At 42.5% G+C, this 23283-nt stretch overlaps 1 protein-coding gene across 1 annotated transcript; it reads right to left on the bottom strand.

Moving 5' to 3' along the window:
- Nucleotides 1-196: 196 nt before the first annotated feature.
- Nucleotides 197-22732, bottom strand: Ovgp1 (oviductal glycoprotein 1). The gene is given in 10 exon segments (XM_051199554.1): nt 197-1011; nt 1884-2019; nt 5812-5928; nt 8613-8798; nt 17092-17200; nt 18522-18646; nt 19170-19335; nt 20823-20879; nt 21570-21774; nt 22708-22732. Coding segments are annotated over 10 exon segments (1926 nt in total). The 3' UTR covers nt 197-211.
- Between the last annotated feature and the right edge of the window lie 551 nt (nt 22733-23283).

Raw genomic sequence — 23283 nt, 5'->3', positions numbered from 1 at the left:
GTCCCATGGCTTTGGTGCCAGCTTCTCCCACAAATGGTTCTTTGGTGGCAATGTGAGGTGGCTTCTGTCATATCACATAAAAGAAAAAAAAACAAGGATTTTTTCCCCCCTAGGAATTGCCACTAATGGAACTCATGGTCTTTGTTCCATAACAGAGTATAGTACTCTAGATTTTTTTTTTTTTTAAGAGGAAAGAGATTTGTTAGAAGGGCTATTGAGTTGACGAAGAAGTGGTTTCCATCAGAAAGAGTGAAAAAGGGGCATATCCTGAGAATAGGACCATAAAGCTGGAGGATAACATCCTGTTCTCCACTTTCACATAAGGACCAATTCACCCATCCTGGGGGTAAGTTTCCACCTCAGTGATCACACTCTCCCACTTTACAGCTGTGTTCTGACCATTGGGAATAACTGTCATCTCTCTAGGGGGAACGGTGACCTCTTCAAGGACCACTGCCTTCTTCCTGGAGGTTCCCTTCTCACTGGGAGTCATAGTCTGAAGATAGACAAGGGTTGTATCCACCCCTGCAGGTCTCACAGACTGATTATCCACAGTGGCTGTGGTCTGTCCCCCAGGGGTCACAGACTGATGACCCACTGTAGCCATGGTCTCTTCCCCAGGGATCACAGACTGATTGCCCACTGTGGTCATGGTCTCCCTCCCAGCTGTCTGTGTCTGGACTGTCACTGTCGTCCCAGCCATGGTCTCAGACAAAAGGTCCAGTGAGGTCGTAGCTTTTGCCCCAGGAGCCATAGTGTTTCTTTCTATAGCTACAGCATGTGTTGCAGGAGATGTTGTTCCCCCAGGGGTCACAAATCCACCATTAGGGATTGTAGTCACCTTTTCATACTTTCTGTGGACCTCAGTGGCCATAGCCTCTCCTCCTGGAGGCAAAATCTTTACAGTATCTGTGGTCAACTCCTCTGTCACAGGCAGACTGTCAGAGCCAGGTCTTGAGGAATTCACAGGCAATGTAAACCAAAATTGTGGCAAAGGGGTTGAGTTGAACTCTGGAGAAAAACCATCAGAAAAGTTAGTAAGATTTCTACCTCTTCTTTCCTTTCTTATTAATTTCCAACAACTCAAAAGCCACTCCAAAGCTGAAAAATCTGATCCAAAAACCCATTATTGAAAGATTTCATGATTTACTCACAGGAGGAGGAGGGGGATAAAAACCCAACCACACTAAAGCTCAGTAACTTACCCTAAGGTGCTAGCATAGACCCAAACTGTGGGCCATCTGCGGATGGACTATGTCTAGGCCCTCACTTTAACATCCCTGGGTACCTCTAGCCAGACCTATGTTCAAGGCTTACTTTTTTGTTGACAATGCAAGGAGAAGTTGTCTGTATGCCACATTGGAAGAGGTGTCAGAAACAAAGCTGAGGCCTGGAGACTCTACACTGCAAGTGGTAAACCATTAGATTAGAGTCTAGGCAAGTGCTTGGCCTGGCTGAGCTCCAGTCCTACATCCTACATCTCTAAGGAAATTTGACTCTTACATACATTTCCTAACTGCAGCCACTAATATCAAAAGAGGTGTGTGTGTGTGTGTGTGTGTGTGTGTGTGTGTGTGTGTGTGTGTGTACATTTTCTAGTTCCTTGCCCAAGAAATGAGAAGGAAAAAAAAAAGAGATGAATGTGAACTATGAAACAGTATTCTGTTTATCTAATATCTCATTTAGTTCTTCATAATGGTCTATGTTTAGGACTACTTCATTTTCAGATGAGGCAAAAGAAGCTCAAGGAGGTCAAATCTCATTGACATTAAAGTTTGCTCCCTTCCTTCAGTGTCAACTCAAAGAAGTTACACCCAGCAGAATGGACTCACCTGTGCGGTTCTGCCACTTACAACCCTAGCTTCTAGGTCCTAGTTACTTACCTGCCTGCACCAAGAGCTCATTCAATATATGGACAAGGGGGAAAGGGCCGTTGCCACAGAAAGTGCCCCTGACATCATCCATATCCAGTGTCCACACCATGGCCCCCCCAAAATGTTCTTTTTTCACAAACATTGCCTGTAAAAGTAAAAGTCAGTTACTAACCACCCTCCAGTCTGGGTACAGGGGGCAAACAACAGAAGATGAGCAAACCTGCAGAAGGCAATGAAAGAGGGTATTCACGGTAATGATTGCCTAGGGATGGGGAGGAGGGGAGTTAGTGTTTATAGGTACAGAGTTCGAATTTGGGAAGATAGAGGAGTTGTAAAAGTGAATGGTATGATAGTCAAACAACATCTGAGAACATTTAATGTCACTGACTTGTGGGCTGAAAAATAACTAAAATATAGTTGGAAAGATGGCTCAGAGGTTAAGAACACTGCTTATTCTTCCAGAGGTCCTGAGTTCAATTCCCAGCAACCACAAAGTGGCTCACAACCATCTGTAATGAGAACCGATGCCCTCTTTTGTCATGCAGACACACATGGAGGCAGAATATTGTGTACATAATATGTAAATAAATAATCTTTTTTTAAAAAGTGACTAAAATACAGGGAAAGTACGATGGTTCATGCTTGGAATCTCAGCACTCAGCAGCAGGAAAATCAGAAGTTCAAAGCCAGTCTTGATTACATAGTGAGTTTGAGTTAAACCTTGGCTACATGAAACCCTGTCTCAATACCCCTTGGTCCATTAAAAGAAAAGATAAAATGGTTAACCCTATGTTTTATGTTATGTAGGAATACTCCTTAACTTTAGTAGGCACATAGTTAATGTCTCCTAATGTTAGCTACTCTTTCATATCCCTCAGCCTGCCACCACCATCCCCATCAAACTGAACTATGAGATCATTTTATCTTTTAAAATTATTTCCACAAACTTTATGACAGTGGTGTTAAAAAGTAACCATAAACAGATACTGTGTGCCCTTTTCAACAGATGAGAAGATAAAGGCTGTCTTCCATGACTTTTAAAGTTCAGCTATAACTAAACGGCAGAGTTTGAACTCTAATTCCAGACTTGTTATTTTGCTGGTGCTCCTACTCTCTCTGGTAGAAAATAAAACAAACAAAACCCCCACAGATTCGATTCTATTTAAATATTTGTGTGACATTGCTCAGACATTTTGCTCTTTGGTGGGGTTTATTTTCCTGAAATGTAAAATACAAAAAAAAAAAAAAAAAAAAAAAAAAAAAAAGGATGGGGAGTAACTATTAATCTGATGATCTAAGGGTTCTAGAAGCTTATCTTACTTATAGGCTTGTAAGTTACTTTGGATCAGAGAACAAACTACTCATATTAAAACAAGAAGCTAGAAAAGCACCTTGAGTTGGTTCCCCTGCCTCTGTGGGTTTGCCACTTTAAATACATAGCATAATAAGTAGAATCATAGAATTCATCATTTTTGTGTGATTATTCTGCTTAACATAGTATCTTTAAAAACTCATTCATATTGTAGTGTGTGGTCATTTGGGGGGGCCTAAAATATTAGAAATGTTATTTATTTGCCTTCGATGAAATACCCAAAGAAGGTAAGAGCCATATAGAATTTCTAAGATTCCATAGCTAATGAGAAGTAGAGGCTAGAATCCAATGTAAATTATAATCATAAATGTCCTCCTTCATTGCCTAGTGTGAGGAGCTGGAGAGATAGCTCAACTATTAAGACCACTTACACTGCTCTTACAGAAGACATGGGTTTGGTTCCTAGCACTTACATGGAGACTCATAACCATACATAATTCCAATTTCAGGGGAAACAACGCCCTCTCTTAACCTGCAAGAGCACTAATCATTCTAGTGGTGCACATATATCCATGCAAGAAATGCAAGAAAAACATTCATATGCATAAAATAAGTCACTCTAAAATATTTAAGGCACTATGACAAACTGATTCTGTCCTGCAGGTGCATGAGGTTTGCACCACAGAACAGACTGGACATTGTGAACCTTGGAGCATAGACAATGGATACCTCTCTCCATGAAAAGAAAGCCATGCCTCCACTGAATGAACAGTCCATTCTGTTTATGTTTAGACACCAAGGGTGGTGATGGTAGAGGGAAGGTAATGGTCTTTAAACAGAGGCAAGTGGCTCTGGGAGCATGTGGGAAGATGGCTTTCCATTTTTCATAACTTGCCTGCTTTCTTGGCTAACTGGCCTGCCCTGTGCAGGAGCACTAAAATTGTTCAAATAGTTATGTCCAAATAATTACCTCCAAGGTTTCTTTCTGCTCTGATATTCTCACAAAATACCCCTCAACATCATTCCCTTGACAGCCTCATGCCCTTTATCTAGATCTAGCTCAGCAAGGCACAGTAATGACCATAATTCAAGTTCACTCTCTGCTACCAATCCCAGGGACTCAAACAACACATGGAGGGGCAGATGAGCTTCTATCTGATATTCTGAGGCTCACGTACTTAAGTTCATCTGATTGGCTGTTTCTATTGAGTTATCTTTTCTGTCTTCCATTCCTAAACTAGAGTAAGGTCCTAATAGTTGGAAGTCTTGCTTTCTACTTGAGTTATGCACAGAAGAAATCACTAGTATCCCACTATCTCTAGTGCCTTTTATCCCAAAGTGTTCCCCCAAAGAACAGCCAACACCTTCCACTTCTACCACCTACAACAGAACTATAAATTTTCTCTACTCTTAAGCTTCAGTATCCAGCAGTTGTAAATACTCACAATCCACCTCTTATCCAAGGTTCAGATCCTCATTATCTTATTCCTGGGTCTTTCCTTGTCCCTTGGAGTTTCCAAAATTACAAATATTTATAGCAATGTCACAAGTGAAGACACACTAAAATTAGACTTTTTGAAATATCTATGGAATATAGGCTCAACCAAGAATTTCTATTTATTAAGTTTTTCAGAATTTTCAAAGCAAAGGAAAGTTTGGGAGCAACCGTACCATGAAGCTTCTGCTTGAATTCATTATAAAAGTCTACCAGACTCAGAGCTGAGGAGAGGGTTAAAAAAGACCAAACAAACAAACAAACAAAAACAGCCCTGCTGTGTAAGCTTGAGAGCCTGAGTTCAATCCCCAGAACACATGTTTAAAAAGTCAAGAATAGCAGTGTATGCCTGTAATCCCAAAGCTGGGGAGGTGGAGACAGGAAGATCCCAGGGTTTGCTAACCAACCAGGCTAGCTGACTCCAGGTTCACAAGTAAGTAAGGTGAGAAGAAATTAAGAAAGATGCCTGACATCTCTCTGGTAAAACCATGTGGAAACACTGACTGGTAGAAATGAGTTAATAATTATGACAGAGCTAGCCAGTAAGAAGCTCTAGCCACTGGCCAACAGCTTTATAACTAACAGAGTCTCTGTGTGTTATTTTGGGGCTGATATGGGACCAGGCTGGTGGGAAAGTGCTTGTAACAACTCTCTCTTCCACATGTACACACACACACACACACACACACACACACACACACACACACACACCACTATGCCTGTCAGACTCAACTTCATTTATGTCACTTACATTGGAGAAAGGGATGTCAATTTGGCTCCAGGTATCCAAACTGCAAGTCATATACCAACTCAGATACTCACCTTGAAGAATTAAACTCTCACCAGTACCTTAGGCCCTCTGTAGAAATACCCTGCCCACCCAAATTTTCCTTTAAACTTGTGACAAGATTCTATTCCAGTAGCCTCTCTCAAAAGTCATCATCTCCTCCTATTCCCACTGACCTCAGAAAACCTAGTACTTTCCTCATCCCTGCCCCCAATCAGTAATATTCACGGATGCCTAGTGTAACATAAGCATGTGTACATGAGCATAGACGCACAGTATAAAGCAGAGTTCCATTAAAGAGAATGAGAATCTGAATGCTGGGAGAGGAAAGAACAAGTCTCACCTTGTAACTGAAGCTGTTGGTATCATCGTAGCCAACCCACTCCTTCCCCATGTAGGCATATGGGACATATTGATGATCAATCCAGTGCTTTTCTGCTCTCTGAAGAAAGGAACAAACCTGCCAAGAGGACACAGGTAAGTTCCATGAAATGCCTTGAAGAGAAGTAGCAAGAGACTCGGTTGCTTCTTGTCTCAGGAGAAAGAAAGTGGGTGCCCATAAAGATGGCTGCACTCCATCTGGGCACAAGGACAGAGAGTTCAAAGCTGTCAGCAAGTCACAAGACCAAAGGTCAAAGGTGTGGCTACAGAAGGATGTTTGACTGTCTTAGTCTAAATAACAACAAACCTGAATCTGAGGTGTAGCTAATCCTGACTCTCAAGGCTAGGGAAGGAGAAGTGTAGAATCTGAGGTGTGGCTACTCCTGACCTCAAAGCTAGGGAACAAGAATTTGGAGCTAAGGAGTGGTCACTGAACCTTTAGAATAAGTGAGGAAGAAAAGTCTGTTTGCTCCATATACAAGATACTGTGTTCCCCTCTTGGATTAAGGTATATAAAACTGGTGAAAAAGAAACTTGTGGCATTTCAGTATTGACAGATCTGCTCTCCTGACTTCATCCACACACCCCACTCAGGTATGAATGTCTTTCCCTCACCCACACTCCCCCACTCAGGTACGGCCCCGGAGCTGCTCAGCTGCTTCTGATTGCAACCCCACAAAGACAGCTCCTGACAAAAGAATACAAGAAAACCTCTCACTACAGCCTGAGGTGACACATCAAAGAGAGAGGGAGAAACTGTTCACAGAGGGCTTCCTCTACATACTATGTCCCTTCTGTTACAGGGGGCCCTTCTCCTAGAGTCCATGGTATTACAGTTAAATAAGGATCAGGATAAACAAATAGGCTGAACAGATGTTTGTTCAGGGAGAAATAACTTACAACCTAGACAGATGAACATCAGCAAGTTCCACCGGATGCTCTATTCTCTGCCAGCAAGAGAGAATTCCCCGGCTCCTCCTCAGACCTCGTTCACTGGTCACTTCCAGAATTAGGTAAATAACACCAGTGCCACAACACTAAGCTTTTTTTGTTGTCTTCATAAACAAGTATCTCTGTTCATTAGAGCTCAGGACCAGCTGCCTCACTAGCACCTGAAATCCTAGTACCTCTAAAGGTCTCGAAGGTACAGTTAACTAGGTTATCACTACCCACCATGATCTTGACTGCCCACAGAAACCCCAACATCATGCTAGAAACTGATACAGGGACACATAGGTGTCCAAGTTGTACTGCAGAAGTTAACTGAAAGACCCGCAGAGCGTGGACCTTCACGCTCCCACTCAGGAAAGGCAACACCCCAAATCACTCACAAGAAGCTGTCTTGATGTAAAAGCATGAGGTCTTTTATATTCCAAGTGCACTGGGGTCCACAGTCATATGCCATGCAGGAGTAGAGGACTGAGGACCCTGAGTACAGAATTGAGACAGCTTTTATAGGGTTACAACAAAGCCCACACATCATAAACCAATCATCTCATAGCTTCCAGAGCCCACGCAGTGCGGAACAATCAATTTAAACCATCCAAGCCCGCGCTTTATAGACCAATCAGTTTTCTATAGCCCTGGAGGTCTGCATTTGTGCAGGTTCCTAGGTGGGGTGACAAATGGCAGTTAGGTTAGGTCACTGGGGCGGGGGTTTCACAAGCAGTTTACAAAGTCAGGTAAGTGGCAAGGAGTATGAGCTTTCACCTATTTACTGGCTTTGGGCAGGGTCTGGAATTTAAGGTATTTAGTATTTTTACACTTCTAGTTTCCTGGGGTCAGTGGAGAGTTAGGCTGCATTTTTCCATCCTTACATAACATCTAAGTCATTCTTTGTGAGGTTGTTGCTGTTGTAGTATTATTGTTGGGTTTTTTTTTTTTGTTTGTTTGTTTGCTTGTTTTTGATAGGTTAAGTTGGTTGGTTAGTTGGTTGGTTGGTTGTACTTTAAGGTTTTGTGTGTTGAAGTTTCTGTAATCTACCATGACCTTAAAAATATTCTTTTCAACTATGATACTAGGCACAACCATGCTTCAAGACATTAGCAGGAAATGTCTCCAATGATCCAACAGAGAGCAGATCTTGGAGGTACATGCAACATCTCCACTTCTCCCTAGGGTAGGGCTTTAACTCTTCCCATCTGGCACCCTGCTGTCCTGCACTTACTCCCAAGATTTTCAAGAGCCCACATAAGTGTGTGTGTGCGCGCGCACATGTCTCTGTGTGTGTGTGTGCATCTGTGTGCGTGTTTAAAAGGCCTGCATTTTACTTAAAACATAGACCAAGCCTGAATTTATCCATGCAACATTTAAGATTTTCCTTTCCAGTCAGTGGTGATGTACATCTTTAATCCCAACACTTGGGAGGCAGAGGGAGATGGGTCTCAGTGAGTTCAAGGCCAGCCTGGTCTACAAAGCAAGTTCCCAGAGAGCCAGAAATACACAGGGTAACCCTGCCTCAAAAAACCGAAGGAAGGAAGGAAGGAAGGAAGGAAGGAAGGAAGGAAGGAAGGAAGGAAGGAATGAAGGAAGGAAGGAAAAATTTTTCCTTTCCATTTATATTCTCTCTGGCCTCTTATCTCTTACAAAGGACTCCACAACTCCAAAGGAAAAAAAAAAAATTTCAGTGAATTTCCCTTGTCTAGAAAAAAAATGTCTCTTTGCCCTGTCTCTAGCTCTCACTACCATTGCTCTTATCCTAGCTCTTTCTCCAGCTTGAGGGAGGAGCCCCAACCACCAGACAGAGGTCTCTAATCCCATCACCTCATAGTAAGCAAGGAAGCCAGCCTGCTTGGTGTACTTCCCAGGAGATGCTGGTCCCATTGAGGCAGCCTGCAATCCATTCTTGGATTCTTTGAGGAGGTGGAAGGTCCGTCCATAGGCAGGGAAGCCCATGAGAAGTTTATCTGCGGGTGCCCCAAGATTTCTCCAGTAATTCATGGCAAAGGCCTAGGTGGAAAGAAGACAACCTCATGGCAATACAAGAAAATACCTGCTGAACTCCCTGGATTGGCCCCTGATCCTGCTGCTCCTGTCTCCGGTCCCCTTTGAGAGCACCCTTGGAGCTCTGATACACCCCCACCCATCCCAACCTCCAGCCTACCCCCCCCCCCACCCTGTGCCCTACCCCACCTACGGTCCTGCCGCTCTGGTTGACCACTGGGACAGAGGGTGGAGCCAACAGTCCACCCTACTTCGGAGACCTCTCGGAGCAACTCCGAACAAAGGAGACCTGACTATCCACATGGGACCACCTGTAATTTCCACCAGCTTAGTCCCTGACCCCGCCTCCAGTCCTCTGCTGGAGTCCCAGGCCCCTCCCAGAGATCCGCCTATCTCTGCGGGTCCACTTGGAGTTCCTGCAGGCAAGATCCTTGACCCCCAAATCCGGGCCCCTGCCAAAGAACGAGGTCTCAGCTGGAGAGCGCCAGTTTCCAGTGAGATCCCACTACCCTGCAAAACCTTCTCAAGTTCCAGTCCAGCCCTCGTCCTCTTCTGCCGGCTATTGGCCAGAGAGAAGCCTCCTAGAGAGCTTGGACCACACAGAGATACAGACATTGAATCTTTGATCCACATAAGCCCATCTGGGAAGGACCATAGAGAGAGGGAAGAGACACCACCAACACCTACAGGAAGAAACTATGGGAAGAAGGCAATACAAGAGAACACCTAACAACAGAAAGACAAACATGACACCACCAGAATCTAGGGAATCTACACCAACTAGAATGGAACACAACAACAAAGCAGAGGAAGCAGAAGGGTACGACTTAAAAATCACCATCATAAAAATGATAGAGGCCCTCAAAGAAGATATGAGAAAATCCCTTAAAGAAATAGAGGAAAAAACAAACAAAAAAGTGGAAAAAATGAACAAATTCCTTAAGGAAAGTACAGAAAGCCAAGAAAAAACAATTAACCAGGTGAAGGAAACGGTTCAAGATTTGAAAACCGAAATTGAGAAAATAAAGGCAACACAAATGGAAGGAAAGCTGGAAATTGAAAAGCTGGGCAAAAAATCGGAAACCACAGACACAAGCATAACCAATAGAATTCAAGAGATGGAAGAGAGAATCTCAGGCGCAGAAGATAAACTAGAAGAAATAGATTCATCGACCAAAGAAAACCATAAATCCAACAAATCCTTAACACACAATATCCAGGAAATGTGGGACACCATGAAAAGGCCAAACCTAAGAATAATAGGCATAGAGGAAGGTGAGGAAGCCCAGCTCAAAGGTGCTGAAAACATATTCAACAAAATCATCGAGGAAAACTTTCCAAATCTGAAGAAGGACATGCCCATGAAAGTACAAGAAGCATACCGAACCCCAAATAGGCTGGACCAAAGAAAAAAGACCCCTCGACATATAATAATCAAAACACCTAGCATACAGAATAAAGAATATTAAGAGCAGCGAAGGAAAAAGGACAGGTAACATATAAAGGCAGACCTATCAAAATTACACCTGACTTCTCCATGGAAACCCTCAAGGCCAGAAGGTCCTGGATAGATGTTCTAAAAGTATTAAGAGAACACGGATGCCAGCCTAGGCTACTATATCCAGCAAAACTCTCAGTCAATATAGATGGAGAGAACAAGATATTCAATGACAAAACCAGATTTTCCCAATATGTATCTACAAATCCAGCCCTACAGAAAGTATTGGAAGGAAAATTCCAACCCAAGGAAGGTAACTACGCCCACAAAAATGTAGGCAACAGATAATCCAACTACACCAGAAACCTAGGGTGAAGCAGAACAAATATATTCACAATACCACTGCCAACAACAAACCTAAATCAAACAACCATCAACAATCAATGGTCCTTACTCACCCTCAACATTAATGGTCTTAAGTCACCTATAAAAAGACACAGATTAACAGAATGGATACGAAGACAGAATCCATCCTTCTGCTGCATACAAGAAACACATCTTAGCTCCAAAGATAGACATTACCTCAGGGTAAAGGGTTGGGAAAAGATTTTCCAATCAAATGGAAATAAGAAGCAAGCAGGCGTAGCTATCCTAATATCTAACAAGCTAGACTTCAAACCAAAACTAGTCAAAAGAGATGAAGACGGTCATTTCACATTCATCTCAGGAGAAATCCATCAACACAAAGTCTCAATTCTGAACATCTATGCCCCTAATACAAAGCCACCCACATTCGTAAAAGAAACACTACTAAAACTCAAAGCTCATATAAAACCTCACACACTTATAATGGGAGACTTCAATACACCACTCTCAACACTAGACAGGACCACAAATCAGAAACTCAACAAAGAAACAAAAGAATTAACAGAAGTTATGTCTCAACTGGGGCTAACAGACATCTATAGAACATTCCATCCAAAGACAAAAGAATATACCTTCTTCTCTGCTCCACATGGAACCTTCTCTAAAATCGACCACATACTAGGAGACATAACAAACCTCAACAGATACAAGAGAATAGAAATAGTCCCCTGTATCTTATCGGACCACCATGCTTTAAAATTGGAATTCAACAACAATACAAATAGCAGAAAACCTGCAAACTCATGGAAACTTAACAATGTGCAATTGCACCACTCCTGGGTCAAAGAAGAAATAAAGAAAGAAATTAAAGACTTTCTAATATTCAACGAGAATGAGGATACAACATACCCGAACTTATGGGACACCTTGAAAGCAGTGCTACGAGGGAAGTTCATTGCACTAAGTGCCCATATGAAGAAAACAGAGGATAGTCACATAAATGAATTAACAGCGCAACTGAAAACCTTAGAACAAAGAGAAGCGAATTCACCCCGCAGGAGCAGACGCCAGGAAATAATCAACTTGAGGGCTGAAATCAACAAAATAGAAACCAGGAAAACAATACAAAAAATCAATGCAACAAAGAGTTGGTTTTTTGAGAAAATCAACAAGATTGATAAACCTTTATCCAAATTAACGAAAAAGCAGAGACAGAACATGCAAATTAACAAAATCAGAAACGAAATGGGGAACATAACAACAGACACAGAGGAAATCCAGACAATTTTCAGGTCATACTTCGAAAATCTGTATTCCACAAAAATTGAAAATTCAAAGGAAATGGACAAGTTTCTGGATAACTATCACTTACCAAAATTAAATCAAGAACAGACAAACAACTTAAATAGACCTATAACCCGAAATGAAATAGAAGCAGTCATCGAAAGCCTTCCAACGAAAAAAAGTCCAGGGCCAGATGGATTCAGTGCAGAATTTTACCAGACATTCAAGGAAGAACTAATACCACTACTCCTCAAACTGTTCCACAAGATAGAAAAAGAAGGTTTATTGCCAATCTCTTTTTATGAGGCCACAATAACTTTGGTACCCAAACCTCACAAAGACACAACTAAGAAAGAAAACTACAGACCAATATCCCTGATCAACATCTATGCAAAAATAATCAATAAAATAATGGCAAACCGAATTCAAAAATACATCAGAGAAATCATCCACCATGATCAAGTAGGCTTCATACCTGGATTGCAGGGATGGTTTAACATACGAAAATCTATCAACGTGATCCACCATATAAACAAACGGAAAAAGAAAAACCATATGATTATCTCCCTAGATGCAGAAAAAGCCTTCGATAAAATTCAACACCCTTTCATGATAAAGGTATTAGAGAGGTCAGGGATAACAGGAACATACCTAAACATAATAAGAGCAATATACAGCAAACCAACAGCCAACATCAAACTGAATGGAGAGAAACTTAAGCCAATTCCTCTAAAATCAGGAACAAGACAAGGCTGTCCTCTCTCTCCATATCTCTTCAATATCGTACTAGAAGTTCTAGCTAATGCTATAAGACAACAAAAGGAGATCAAGGGCATCCAAATTGGAAAGGAAGAAGTCAAACTGTCTCTATTTGCAGATGATATGATAGTTTACATAAGCGACCCAATAAACTCTACCAGGGAACTCCTACAGCTGATAAACACCTTCAGCAAACTAGCAGGATACAAGATAAACTCAAAAAAATCAGTAGCCCTATTTTTTTCAGACGACAAAGAGGCAGAGAAAGAAATCAGAGAAACATCACCCTTTACAATAGCCACAAGCAACATAAAGTATCTTGGTGTAACGCTTACCAAACAAGTAAAAGATCTATATAATAAGAACTTTGTGACTCTAAAGAAAGAAATTAAAGAAGATACCAGAAAATGGAAAGACCTCCAATGCTCTTGGATAGGTAGGATAAACATAGTAAAAATGGCAATCTTACCAAAAGCAATCTACAGATTCAATGCAATCCCCATTAAAATCCCACCACAATTCTTCACCGACCTTGAAAGGATAATAATCAACTTTATATAGAAAAACAAAAGACCCAAGATAGCCAAAACAACCCTATACAATAAAAGAACATCAGGAGGCATCACCATTCCTGACTTTAAGCTCTACTACAGAGCTATAGTTCTGAAAACAGCCTGGTATTGGCATAAAAATAGACAGGTAGACCAATGGAATCGAATTGAAAATCCTGATATTAATCCACGCACCTATGAACACCTGATTTTCGACAAAACAGCTAAAATTATACAATGGGGCAAAGACAGCATCTTCAACAAATGGTGCTGGCACAATTGGATGAGGGTATGTAGAAGACTGCAGATAGACCCATGTCTGTCGCCATGCACAAAACTCAAGTCCAAATGGATCAAAGACCTCAACATCAATCCAGCCACATTGAACCTCTTAGAAGAGAAAGTAGGAGGTACCCTTGAACAAATTGGTATAGGAGACCGCTTCTTGAACATAACTCCAGGGGCACAGACACTGAAAGAAACAATTAATAAATGGGACCTCTTCAAACTTAGAAGCTTCTGTAAGGCAAAGGACACAGTTGACAAGACCAAACGGCAGCCCACTGACTGGGAAAAGATTTTCACTAATCCTATATCTGACAAAGGGCTGATCTCCAAAATATACAAAGAACTCAAGAAACTAGTCAACAAAACACCAAATAACTCTATTAAAAAATGGGGTACAGAACTGAAGAAAGAATTCTCAATGGAGGAAATCAAAAAGGCTGAAAGACACTTAAGAAAATGCTCCACATCCTTAGCTGTCAGGGAAATGCAAATCAAAACAACTTTGAGATACCATCTTACCCCTGTCAGAATGGCTAAAATTAGAAACACCAGTGATGACTTATGTTGGAGAGGATGTGGAGAAAGTGGAACACTCCTCCACTGCTGGTGGGAGTGCAAACTCATACAGCCATTTTGGAGATCAGTATGGCGGTTCCTCAGGAAAATGGGAATTAGTTTACCACAGGACCCGGCAATCCCCCCTCTTAGGCATATACCCAAAGGATTCACATCAATGCAACAAAGACATCTGTTCAACTATGTTCATAGCAGCACTATTTGTAATAGCAAGAACCTGGAAGCAACCTAGATGCCCTTCAATTGAAGAATGGTTAATAAAGATGTGGCACATCTACACAATGGAATACTACTCTGCAGAAAAAAAATAATGGTATCTTGAAATTCGCAGGCAAGTGGATGGCACTTGAAGAAACCATCCTGAATGAGGTAACCCAGTCACAAAAAGAGGAACACAGTATGTACTCACTCATATATGGATTTTAGACCTAGATCAAATGATCACCAGCCTATAATTCACATCACCAGAGGAACCAGGATACAAGTTGTATTCTAAGAGATTCATATAAAGTCCCTCACAGAACTGGGAAGGGACAAGTCCCCCAGACCTCAGGTATAGTGGGGGAGGACAGCTAATGGAGAGAGAAGTTGGAGAAAATGAGAGGGAGGAGAGGAAGGCATGTGCGACCAGGAGGATTGAGCCTGGTTAGGAATGGAAAATAGAAAGAGAGAGAGAGACAGAGACAGAGAGAGAGAACATAAAAGAGGGAGCCAATATTGGTTTGAAGATAAAGTTGAACACAAAGAAAGGTCGTGGGAACTACAAGACTGCTCCCAACTAACAATCTCAGCTTCCGTGGAAAGGCTATCATAAATGCCCTTCCCGGAGAGTGAGATCAACAACTAACTTCTCCATGGAGTCCTCAACTAATGCCTGTTGAAAACAGGAGCAAACACCCATACATAAACACTGAGTCAAACTAGAACCCAGAAGCAGATGGAGAGGACAAGACCATGCGGTAGAAGTACATAGAGACAGCTTACCTGAACAAGGAGGAGCTAAGGGCCACTAGACTGATAGCTGGGAAGCCAACAGGGGTCTGACTCGGACCCCCTGAATATGGGTCTCAGCCAGAAGGTCTGAGCAGCCTAAGAGACCTCAGACTGTGGAGCCAGGATGTATCCCTGGTGCACAAAAGGACTTTGCAAACATATCCCCCATGGAGGGATAACTGCCTTATTCTAGAGATAGGAGAGAAGCCCTAGTCCCTACTTCACAGGACCTGTCAGATCTACATGACCCCAACTGGATGGCATTCCCCTACATATTGTATTGTGGTGGGGGGTTGGGAGGGGAGGGTATTTAGAGTGCATGGGAGAGGGTAGAGAGGGCAAAAGGGAGGGAAGGAGGGAGGGAGGGCTTGGGGAGAGGGAGGGAGGGAGGGAGAGGGAACTGGGATCGACATGTAAAATAATAAAAAAAAAAAAAAAAAAAAAAAAAAACGCTTTGACTCCAAAATTTAAGTTGAAGAACAAGTTACTGGGGAAAAGTATTTCTATTTTTGTTTCCACAGAAAATGAAAAGATGTGGATTCCTTCCAGACTAATGTGGTTTGATCACACCAGACCGCCTGAAACAGAGTACAAGCTGATCCTACATTCCAAACAGCTGGACAAAACAGCCCTACAGACTACAGCTAGGATATCTGAATCTTCTTCGAATCCCCCAAGACAGCGCCCTTACCAGCAGGAAGTAGTTTGGAAAGAACGACGCCCAAATTCCCAAATATTGTGTATAAATGTTTGTTTTCATTTAATTGGACTTTGTTATATAAAATTAAATAAAAATACTCTATATGCATAAAAAAAAAAAGAACTGGGATCGACATGTAAAATAATAAATTAAATTAAAAAAAAAAAAAAAAAGAAAATACCTGACAATAGAAAGACAAGCATGACACCACCAGAATCTAGGGACTCTACATCAACTAGACCTGAACACCCCAGATGAAGCAGAAGAGAACGACTTAAAAAGTTATCTTCATAAAAATGATAGAGGCCTTCAAAGACCATGTGAGAAAATCCCCTAAAGAAATGGAAGAAAAACCAAACAAAAAATTGGAAGAAATAGAGGAAAACACCATGCAAAAAAAAAAAAATGCAAGTAATGAAAAATTTCTTAAAGAAAGTAGGAAAGCCAAGAAAAAACAATCAAACAGGTGAAGGAAATAGTTCAAGACTTGAAAACTGAAATAGAGACAATAAAGAAAACACAAACTGAGGGAATGCAAAAAACAGAAAAACTGGGCAAATGATCAGGAACTATAGACACAAGCATAACCAACAGAATACAAGAGATGGAAGAGAGAATCTCAAGCAGTGAAGAGAAACTAGAGAAAATAGATTCATCGACCAAAGAAAATCTCAAGTCCAACAAATCCTTAACACAAGACATCCAGGAAATGTGGGACACCATGAAAAGGCCAAACCTAAGAATAATAGGCATAGAGGAAGGCGAAGAAGCCCAGCTCAAAGGTGAAGAAAACATATTCAACAAAATCATTGAGGAAAACTTTCCCAATCAGAAGAAGGACATGCCCATGAAAGTACAAGAAGCATACCGACTGGGCCAAAGAAAAAAGACCCCACGGCACATAATAATCAAAACACCTAACATACAGAATAAAGAAAGAATATTAAGAGCAGTGAGGGAAAAAGGACAGGTAACATATAAAGGCAGACCTATCAAAATTACACCTGACTTCTCCATGGAGACTCTCAAGGCCAGAAGGTCCTGGATAGATGTTCTACAAGTACTAAGAGTCCATGGATGCCAGCCCAGGCTACTATACCCAGCAAAACTCTCAATCACTATAGACAGAGAAAACAAGATATTTAATGACAAAGCCAGATTTTCCCAATATGTATCTACAAATCCAGCCCTTCAGAAAGTTATGGAAGGAAAACTTCAACTCAAGGAAGTTAACTATGCTCACAAAGACATAAGCAATAGATAATCCCACTTCACCAGAATCTAAGGGTAAAGCAGGGCAAATACATTCACAATACCACTGCTAACAACAAATCCTTTCCTTACCGAAGATTTGGGGTCTTCAGGAAGGGAGAACAGAGGACTGTTGTGTCCTGTAGACTTTTCCCAACTTCCATGTAAGTCATAAGACAAGACATTAATGAAATCCAGACGTCTGTAAGGAACAGAGGAGGAGATATGAATGTCAGGCTAAGTAAAAACTCAACTCAGATCATCATAGCAGTATTCAGCTAAATAGCTGCAAGTCGACCTTCAGAGTTTCTTGCTGTTGTGGACCTGCCCAGGTTAAATGAGCTACTTTGAGATGGAATGAATTGCTGACTAGCAATAGCTGTGCATCTGGCTCTATGCATCCCAAGAGTATATGTGGAGGTAGAAAGAGTTTGGACAAGACAATGAATGCATGCAGAGTGTAACAAAGCTGTGAATAAACTGTTATGAATCGAACCACAGTGACACCCCGTAAAGAAAGTGCATGTCAGAGAGCCACTAATGTCCACTCTTCCAGACACTTCCATAACCATAATAACCAAATATAACCTGAGCATGTATCATGCCAGAATGTGAGGGTTTATACTGGTTATCTAATCTGGTGAATGCCATAGACTCTCCCTTTGTCTGTCTGTCTGTCTGTCATGACAGTGTCTCATTATACAACCCATGCTGACCTAGAACTGACTATGTAATCGCCACTAATCTCAAACTCACGATCCTCCTTCCTCTACCTCCCTGATGCTGTGATTGCGGAAAAGTATACAATACCATATCCAACCAACTTTTTACATTTTAAGGCTAAATAATTAGAAACACATATTAACAAATTTTCTGAAAGTCACCCAATTAGGTAAAGGCAGCACTCTCTCAGTGTTACCTGGCAACACAATGAACACTAATAAGCTTTCTTCCCTGTTGGGTCTCTCTTTTCCTCCCATGTTAAAACACCTCTCCCTGCTGAATTACACAGGGATACCATGTTCTCTGTTTCTCTGCATGAACCTTGGTTTCTTCATCTTTGGTACTTGATTGTGAGTCAGGAAAATTAGGTGAGAGCCAGCATGTCTAGAAAGATTTATGATCTATTTTTGTCTGCTTTTTAACTTTTGCAAAAAGATCTATTCTGAAATGTGAGTACAACTGGGCATTCCTTTCCATGACTTTGCTTGCTACTCACCTGCCCTCTGACCCTATCACTTATTGTCTATTATATGTCTACCCCTGTGCTCAGAAGAGGAGGAGGCCATGCCCATGGCATTCTCTATCTATGAGTTCCAGCAATGGGCTCAAAGAAGACTCTACCTGGGCTAATGGTGTTATAAGCCAGCAGTACAAAACCCAATTCTGATTTTTTAAATAAAAGCCCAGGGATGGGTAAAATACCACTTCATTCCTCAGCTCACCCCAGGACCTCACCAATATGGGACAGCAAACGGAAGCTCAGACAGTGCTTTAGCCACTCAGGAGCAACATCCACTCACCTTCCTAAAAGGTGCACATCATAAGATGTTTGAATGATGTACGGGATGCCAGAGACAGCAGCCGACAGCAGCAGCCTTGGACGCTGGGTAAGCAGTGCCTCCTTCTCAAAGGCGAACTGGAGCTCCTAGGGAGAAAGACATACATACATACATGCATACATACATACATACATACAGACAGACAGACAGACACATACACACACACACACACACACATACACTAAGAGGTGGGATGGGGAGAGGGGAGAGGGGGAAGGAAGAGAGAGAGCGAGAGAGATCCAGAAAGTATTTAAGCTCTTTAAGCTAGGCCTGGGACAGAAAGAGAACACAGGTTCTGCCCACATGTTATGGGAAAGATGGACAGCATACCAACACAATACTTGAGTTACCAGAGGGAAGGAAAGCAGGCTGGGAGCAAGACCAGGACGCTTCAGAGAGAAAGTGTTCCTTTGGCTACAGAGCTGGGACAAGATCCAGATGGAGACAGAAACAGCTCCAGGTTAGCTGCTCTACAGCAGTGTGACTCAGCATCTACATGGAATGTCAGTATAAGAATATTCTGTCCCTTCCCCCCGCCCCAAACTTGTGTTATCTCTCTGACATTCACCCACTCCAAAAGAAAATAGAACCATTTGGTATTGGCTTTACTTCAATTAGGAAGAGAAAATTCCACCGGTCATTCATGGGGCTGCCTCGTAGTCCAGGGTACAAGAAGAAGAGATCAAGCCCATCAAAGCCATGTGTTCTCAGGAAGGATACAACTGAATCAATAAATTCTTCACGGCTGGCAAGAGTGGACAGCATAGTGGAGAACCTGCAGAGAGACCAGGGTAAGGCAAAGAAAAATGTCTTCAAAATCAGTGTCCTCCAAGGCCCTAGCAAGGGCCCCCAGCAGGTGGCATTAAGTTGGCCCAAGAGGTAGAGCGCTCTCAAGGAAAATTCCCAGCCTTGGCTCTTTTATTCTTTGGCTTGTTTGATTTTTGTTTTATTTGTTTCCTTTCCCATAGCAAAACACTTAGGAGTAATTCTCGCTTATCAGAGCTCAACTTTAAGCAAACCCAGATTAATCTTGTGACAAGTGATTATAAAATAACTAGACCTGGAGATACATGGGTCTGGTTTCCACTGGCTACCACTCAGCTGGGCTCTCGAGGGGTGAGGACACCTGGAAGAAAGCTGGCAACTTTCTTAATACTTGTGACTCTTGCTTTCTTTTCCTAATAATTTAGAATATAGCCATTTCACAAGAAATCATTCATATATACCATATATGTGTATGCATACATACATGTGGCATCTCATGTTGGCTTTAGGCTCACAGAAAGTTAAAGGAACAAAGATGAGGCCTGAGGCTTAACAGAGCTAGTTGCTAGACACCTCACATCTGGAATCCTCCATCCCACCTGGAGGTCCTGTTCAAGGGGCATCCTACACAACGCCACACTGTCAGGTCTCCCAGCAAGGCTAAAAGGCAGGCTCTGCCCCAAGACCTTAGCTAGGAAGCAAGGAAACTGTCCTTTTGAGAATATGAAGGTGGTTTGTCATTTCCCTAGTGTGGCACTAACAAAAGCAGCCACTGCATGAAGGATGTATGCTGTGAGCCCCTGCCATAGCACCAAAATGTCACGTTTTTTTTGTCTTTACCTCTAACACAGCCAGCCCCATGCCCAGAGTGGCAAAGCCTATGAGGTTTGGGGGTTATTCTTCTTGTCCTATATAAAACTCCTCTCTTCAGAAGCAAAATTCCCACCTCCAACAAAAAGCATTAAAGACTCCTTTGTGGGTGTCCCTTTCACCTGTTACTCATTTCTTGCCCTGAGTTTCACATCTGATGCCTGTTTTCCTTGGCATTTTGTTTCCTATGGATTTGTATCCCCATGTGGTCTTGTGTTTTAATTTGTTCTGTTCTGTTTTGTTTCATATTGAATGTTTTTTCGGATGATGCTAAGGTGAACACATAAGGTGCTGCCACTATACCACACTCCCAGGCCCAAGTGTGCCATATTGTATCTTATGTTCCCCTGACCCTTTTCTCATCACCTTTAGGATCCTTTTTCCCTCCTGTGATCCTCTGTGGAAAAGGATCCCTTGAATCCAAGACTTGAGAAGGTACCAACATGGGCTTTGCTGTCCTTATATCCAAGCTGGCGCTCTCTCTCTCTCTCTCTCTCTCTCTCTCTCTCTCTCTCTCTCTCTCTCTCTCACACACACACACACACACACACACACACACACACACTATTCTCATTTCTAGCCTATCGCTCTGCCTCCCAGAGAGAAGACAGTGACTGGGTAGCTCACCGTGACGTGCCGAAGTTCCACCCTCCGATGGACAGCAGTGTTTTCAGGGCCCTGTTCCTGGAATGTGGGGGAGAAAGTGGGAAAGCAGGTCCTTACTCTATGGGCAGCTGCAGTCACTGCTTTTCTTTCTTCTGTGTATTAGAAAAACAATAGGAAATGGGGAAGGGGACATGAGAAGAACAGGGAAGGCATGACAAAGGAGGGGACCATAGAAGAAAACAGAGGTGAGTGATCAATCTGAAGACACTGTAGCTCTGCACACCAAGACTATACAACGTGCCCCAAGATCCCTCACTTTCCCACAATATTTCCAGAAAAAAAGCCTAAAATATTTCTAGTCACTCATTTTCCAACTCAACAAATATTCAATGAGCAGTGATTATGTATGTGCCTTTGACTGCTTGAGATGCAACAGCAAACACATAGACAAGCATCCCACTCACCTCTTTGAAGCACTTTAGTAGCATTAATCCCTCACAACTGGGTTCAAAGGGTGAGCCTGAGGTTACCAGGGCAAAAGGGTGTGAAGACACCCAGGAACAGGCAACATTAACTCCCAAGTCATGGAGACAAGAAGCAGCTCAGGAGACTGGTCAATAGAAAGCTCTTAAGTAAGAAGTGCTCAGATCTCCGTTTGTGAGAAAGGTAGGATTAGAAAACTCAGGGAAATTTAAGAGTAATAAGGAAAATGGGCTTAACTTTCCTCTAGCTATAAAATCTGAGACCCCAACTGTACATCTAACATACCTCTCCTTGAGTTTGTTGAACTCTGGATAGAGAATTTTCTCATCCTGTAGATTATTGGCAATAATCTGATTGTTGTTCATTGAGGCAAAGGCAAATATCAGGTGTGTACAGAGAAAGGGGTCCAGGTCACGGGGCAAGATAGAGGCAGGACCTGGTCGACTGGGAGCCCAATTGGTGAAATAACACACCAGCTTGTAGGCAGAACCTGGCAAAGACAGCAAGGATTAGTCAGCGGAGATCGTAGGGCAAGGAGGGAACTCTTGCTTCTGGAAGTTAGAGAAAGCACAGTCAAAGAGAGCAGGCCACTGTAACAGCCCACATACACCAACGCCTACACCACATGCCCCTAGATCCTGTGCCCTTGCTGCTGAGATGAAAAAGAAAGAATGCCTTATCCATCTAGATCCTGGCAATACTAAGCCATACAAACAGCAACTGGCCAGTGTCCTGTGCTGAAATGTATGGGATCAATAACCTCTGACCAAGGAGACAAGATAGGCAGGGGTCCAGGAGACACCAAATGGAGATTTCCTAGCCAGAGAATCTCCCTAGCTTTGGAGGGGAGAAGGTGGTTTCCTTACCATCGGTGTGTTTCATCAGAAGAACCAAACCTGCAGGAAATGAAGGAATTCATATATACACACACAGTGTGGTTTGCCCCTCTCTACACCCCCCCAGTTAGCAAGTGCCCCCTCCAGCTCAACACCACACACACATGCAGATACACACAAAGTGACACATGAGTCAATGGTTTCCACTCCTTCAAAGTTAACAGTGGAGCTAGTCTAAACCCTCTACCTGCTCCTGCTTTGAATAGGGACAATGGTAGATGTTCAAGCTAAAGCTCTCAGCCAGTGGTTCTCAATTGTAGCTATAAATTCAAAAGGACTCACATCAAAGCTCTCTCCTCAGATATTCTGAATAAATTGACCCAAGATGAAGACCAAGCATGAAAACAGCTAGGTTGGGAGACCTGCTGCCCAGCCCCTTCTGCTGAGTACCTCCCATTCTTTACCATGTCTAACTCATATTTGCCTCATCCAGACTCTAAGTCCCAGGCTGCTTAACTGGGCACCAGAGAAATGTCAAACTGGTATCTTCTGAACTGTATGCCATTGCTAGAATCTGCCATACTCACCAACCCACAGCAGCAACCTCCCCATCTCAGCGGTCTGGCAGCTATAGGGCTGGAGCTCAAGACCTTTTAATAGGAGCTGGTCCTTGTGCAGCATAGGGAGAGCCCAGCTACACACGCATGCCATGCCAGAAACGATGATTCAAGAGTCACAATGACCTCAGAAATACTTCTACTCCCTCTCAAGAACAGCTGTAGTTCTCAGGGCCTGCAAAACCACATCCCCAGCCTGACATTAGCAGGGAGTCAGTGTTCACCACAGGCTGTAACAAAGGCAAGGACAGTGTGTGTTCCTGAGCCTTGTCTGGCAACTGGCCCCATTTCCTGGTATCCAACTCCTCACAGCTGAGGTGGAGGAGAAACACTGCATGATGGGGTATATCCATAAAGATTATTTAAAAAGCAGTTATTATGAAGCTGCAAAGCTTCAGCTTGGGATTCAGGCTTTAGGGCCAAGGTAGCAATCCCTGTTATACCACTTATGTTTTATAATTTTGGAATATTGAGCCCCTGCAGTTTCCATACATAAGGGAAAGTCTGCTATTCTTGAGATAATAGCTCATTCTTACCTCCCAGGAA

This window comes from Phodopus roborovskii, unplaced genomic scaffold, assembly GCF_943737965.1.
Source record: "Phodopus roborovskii unplaced genomic scaffold, PHOROB, whole genome shotgun sequence".
Lineage (NCBI taxonomy): Eukaryota > Metazoa > Chordata > Mammalia > Rodentia > Cricetidae > Phodopus > Phodopus roborovskii.
This window is presented reverse-complemented; position numbering and strand designations above follow the sequence as displayed.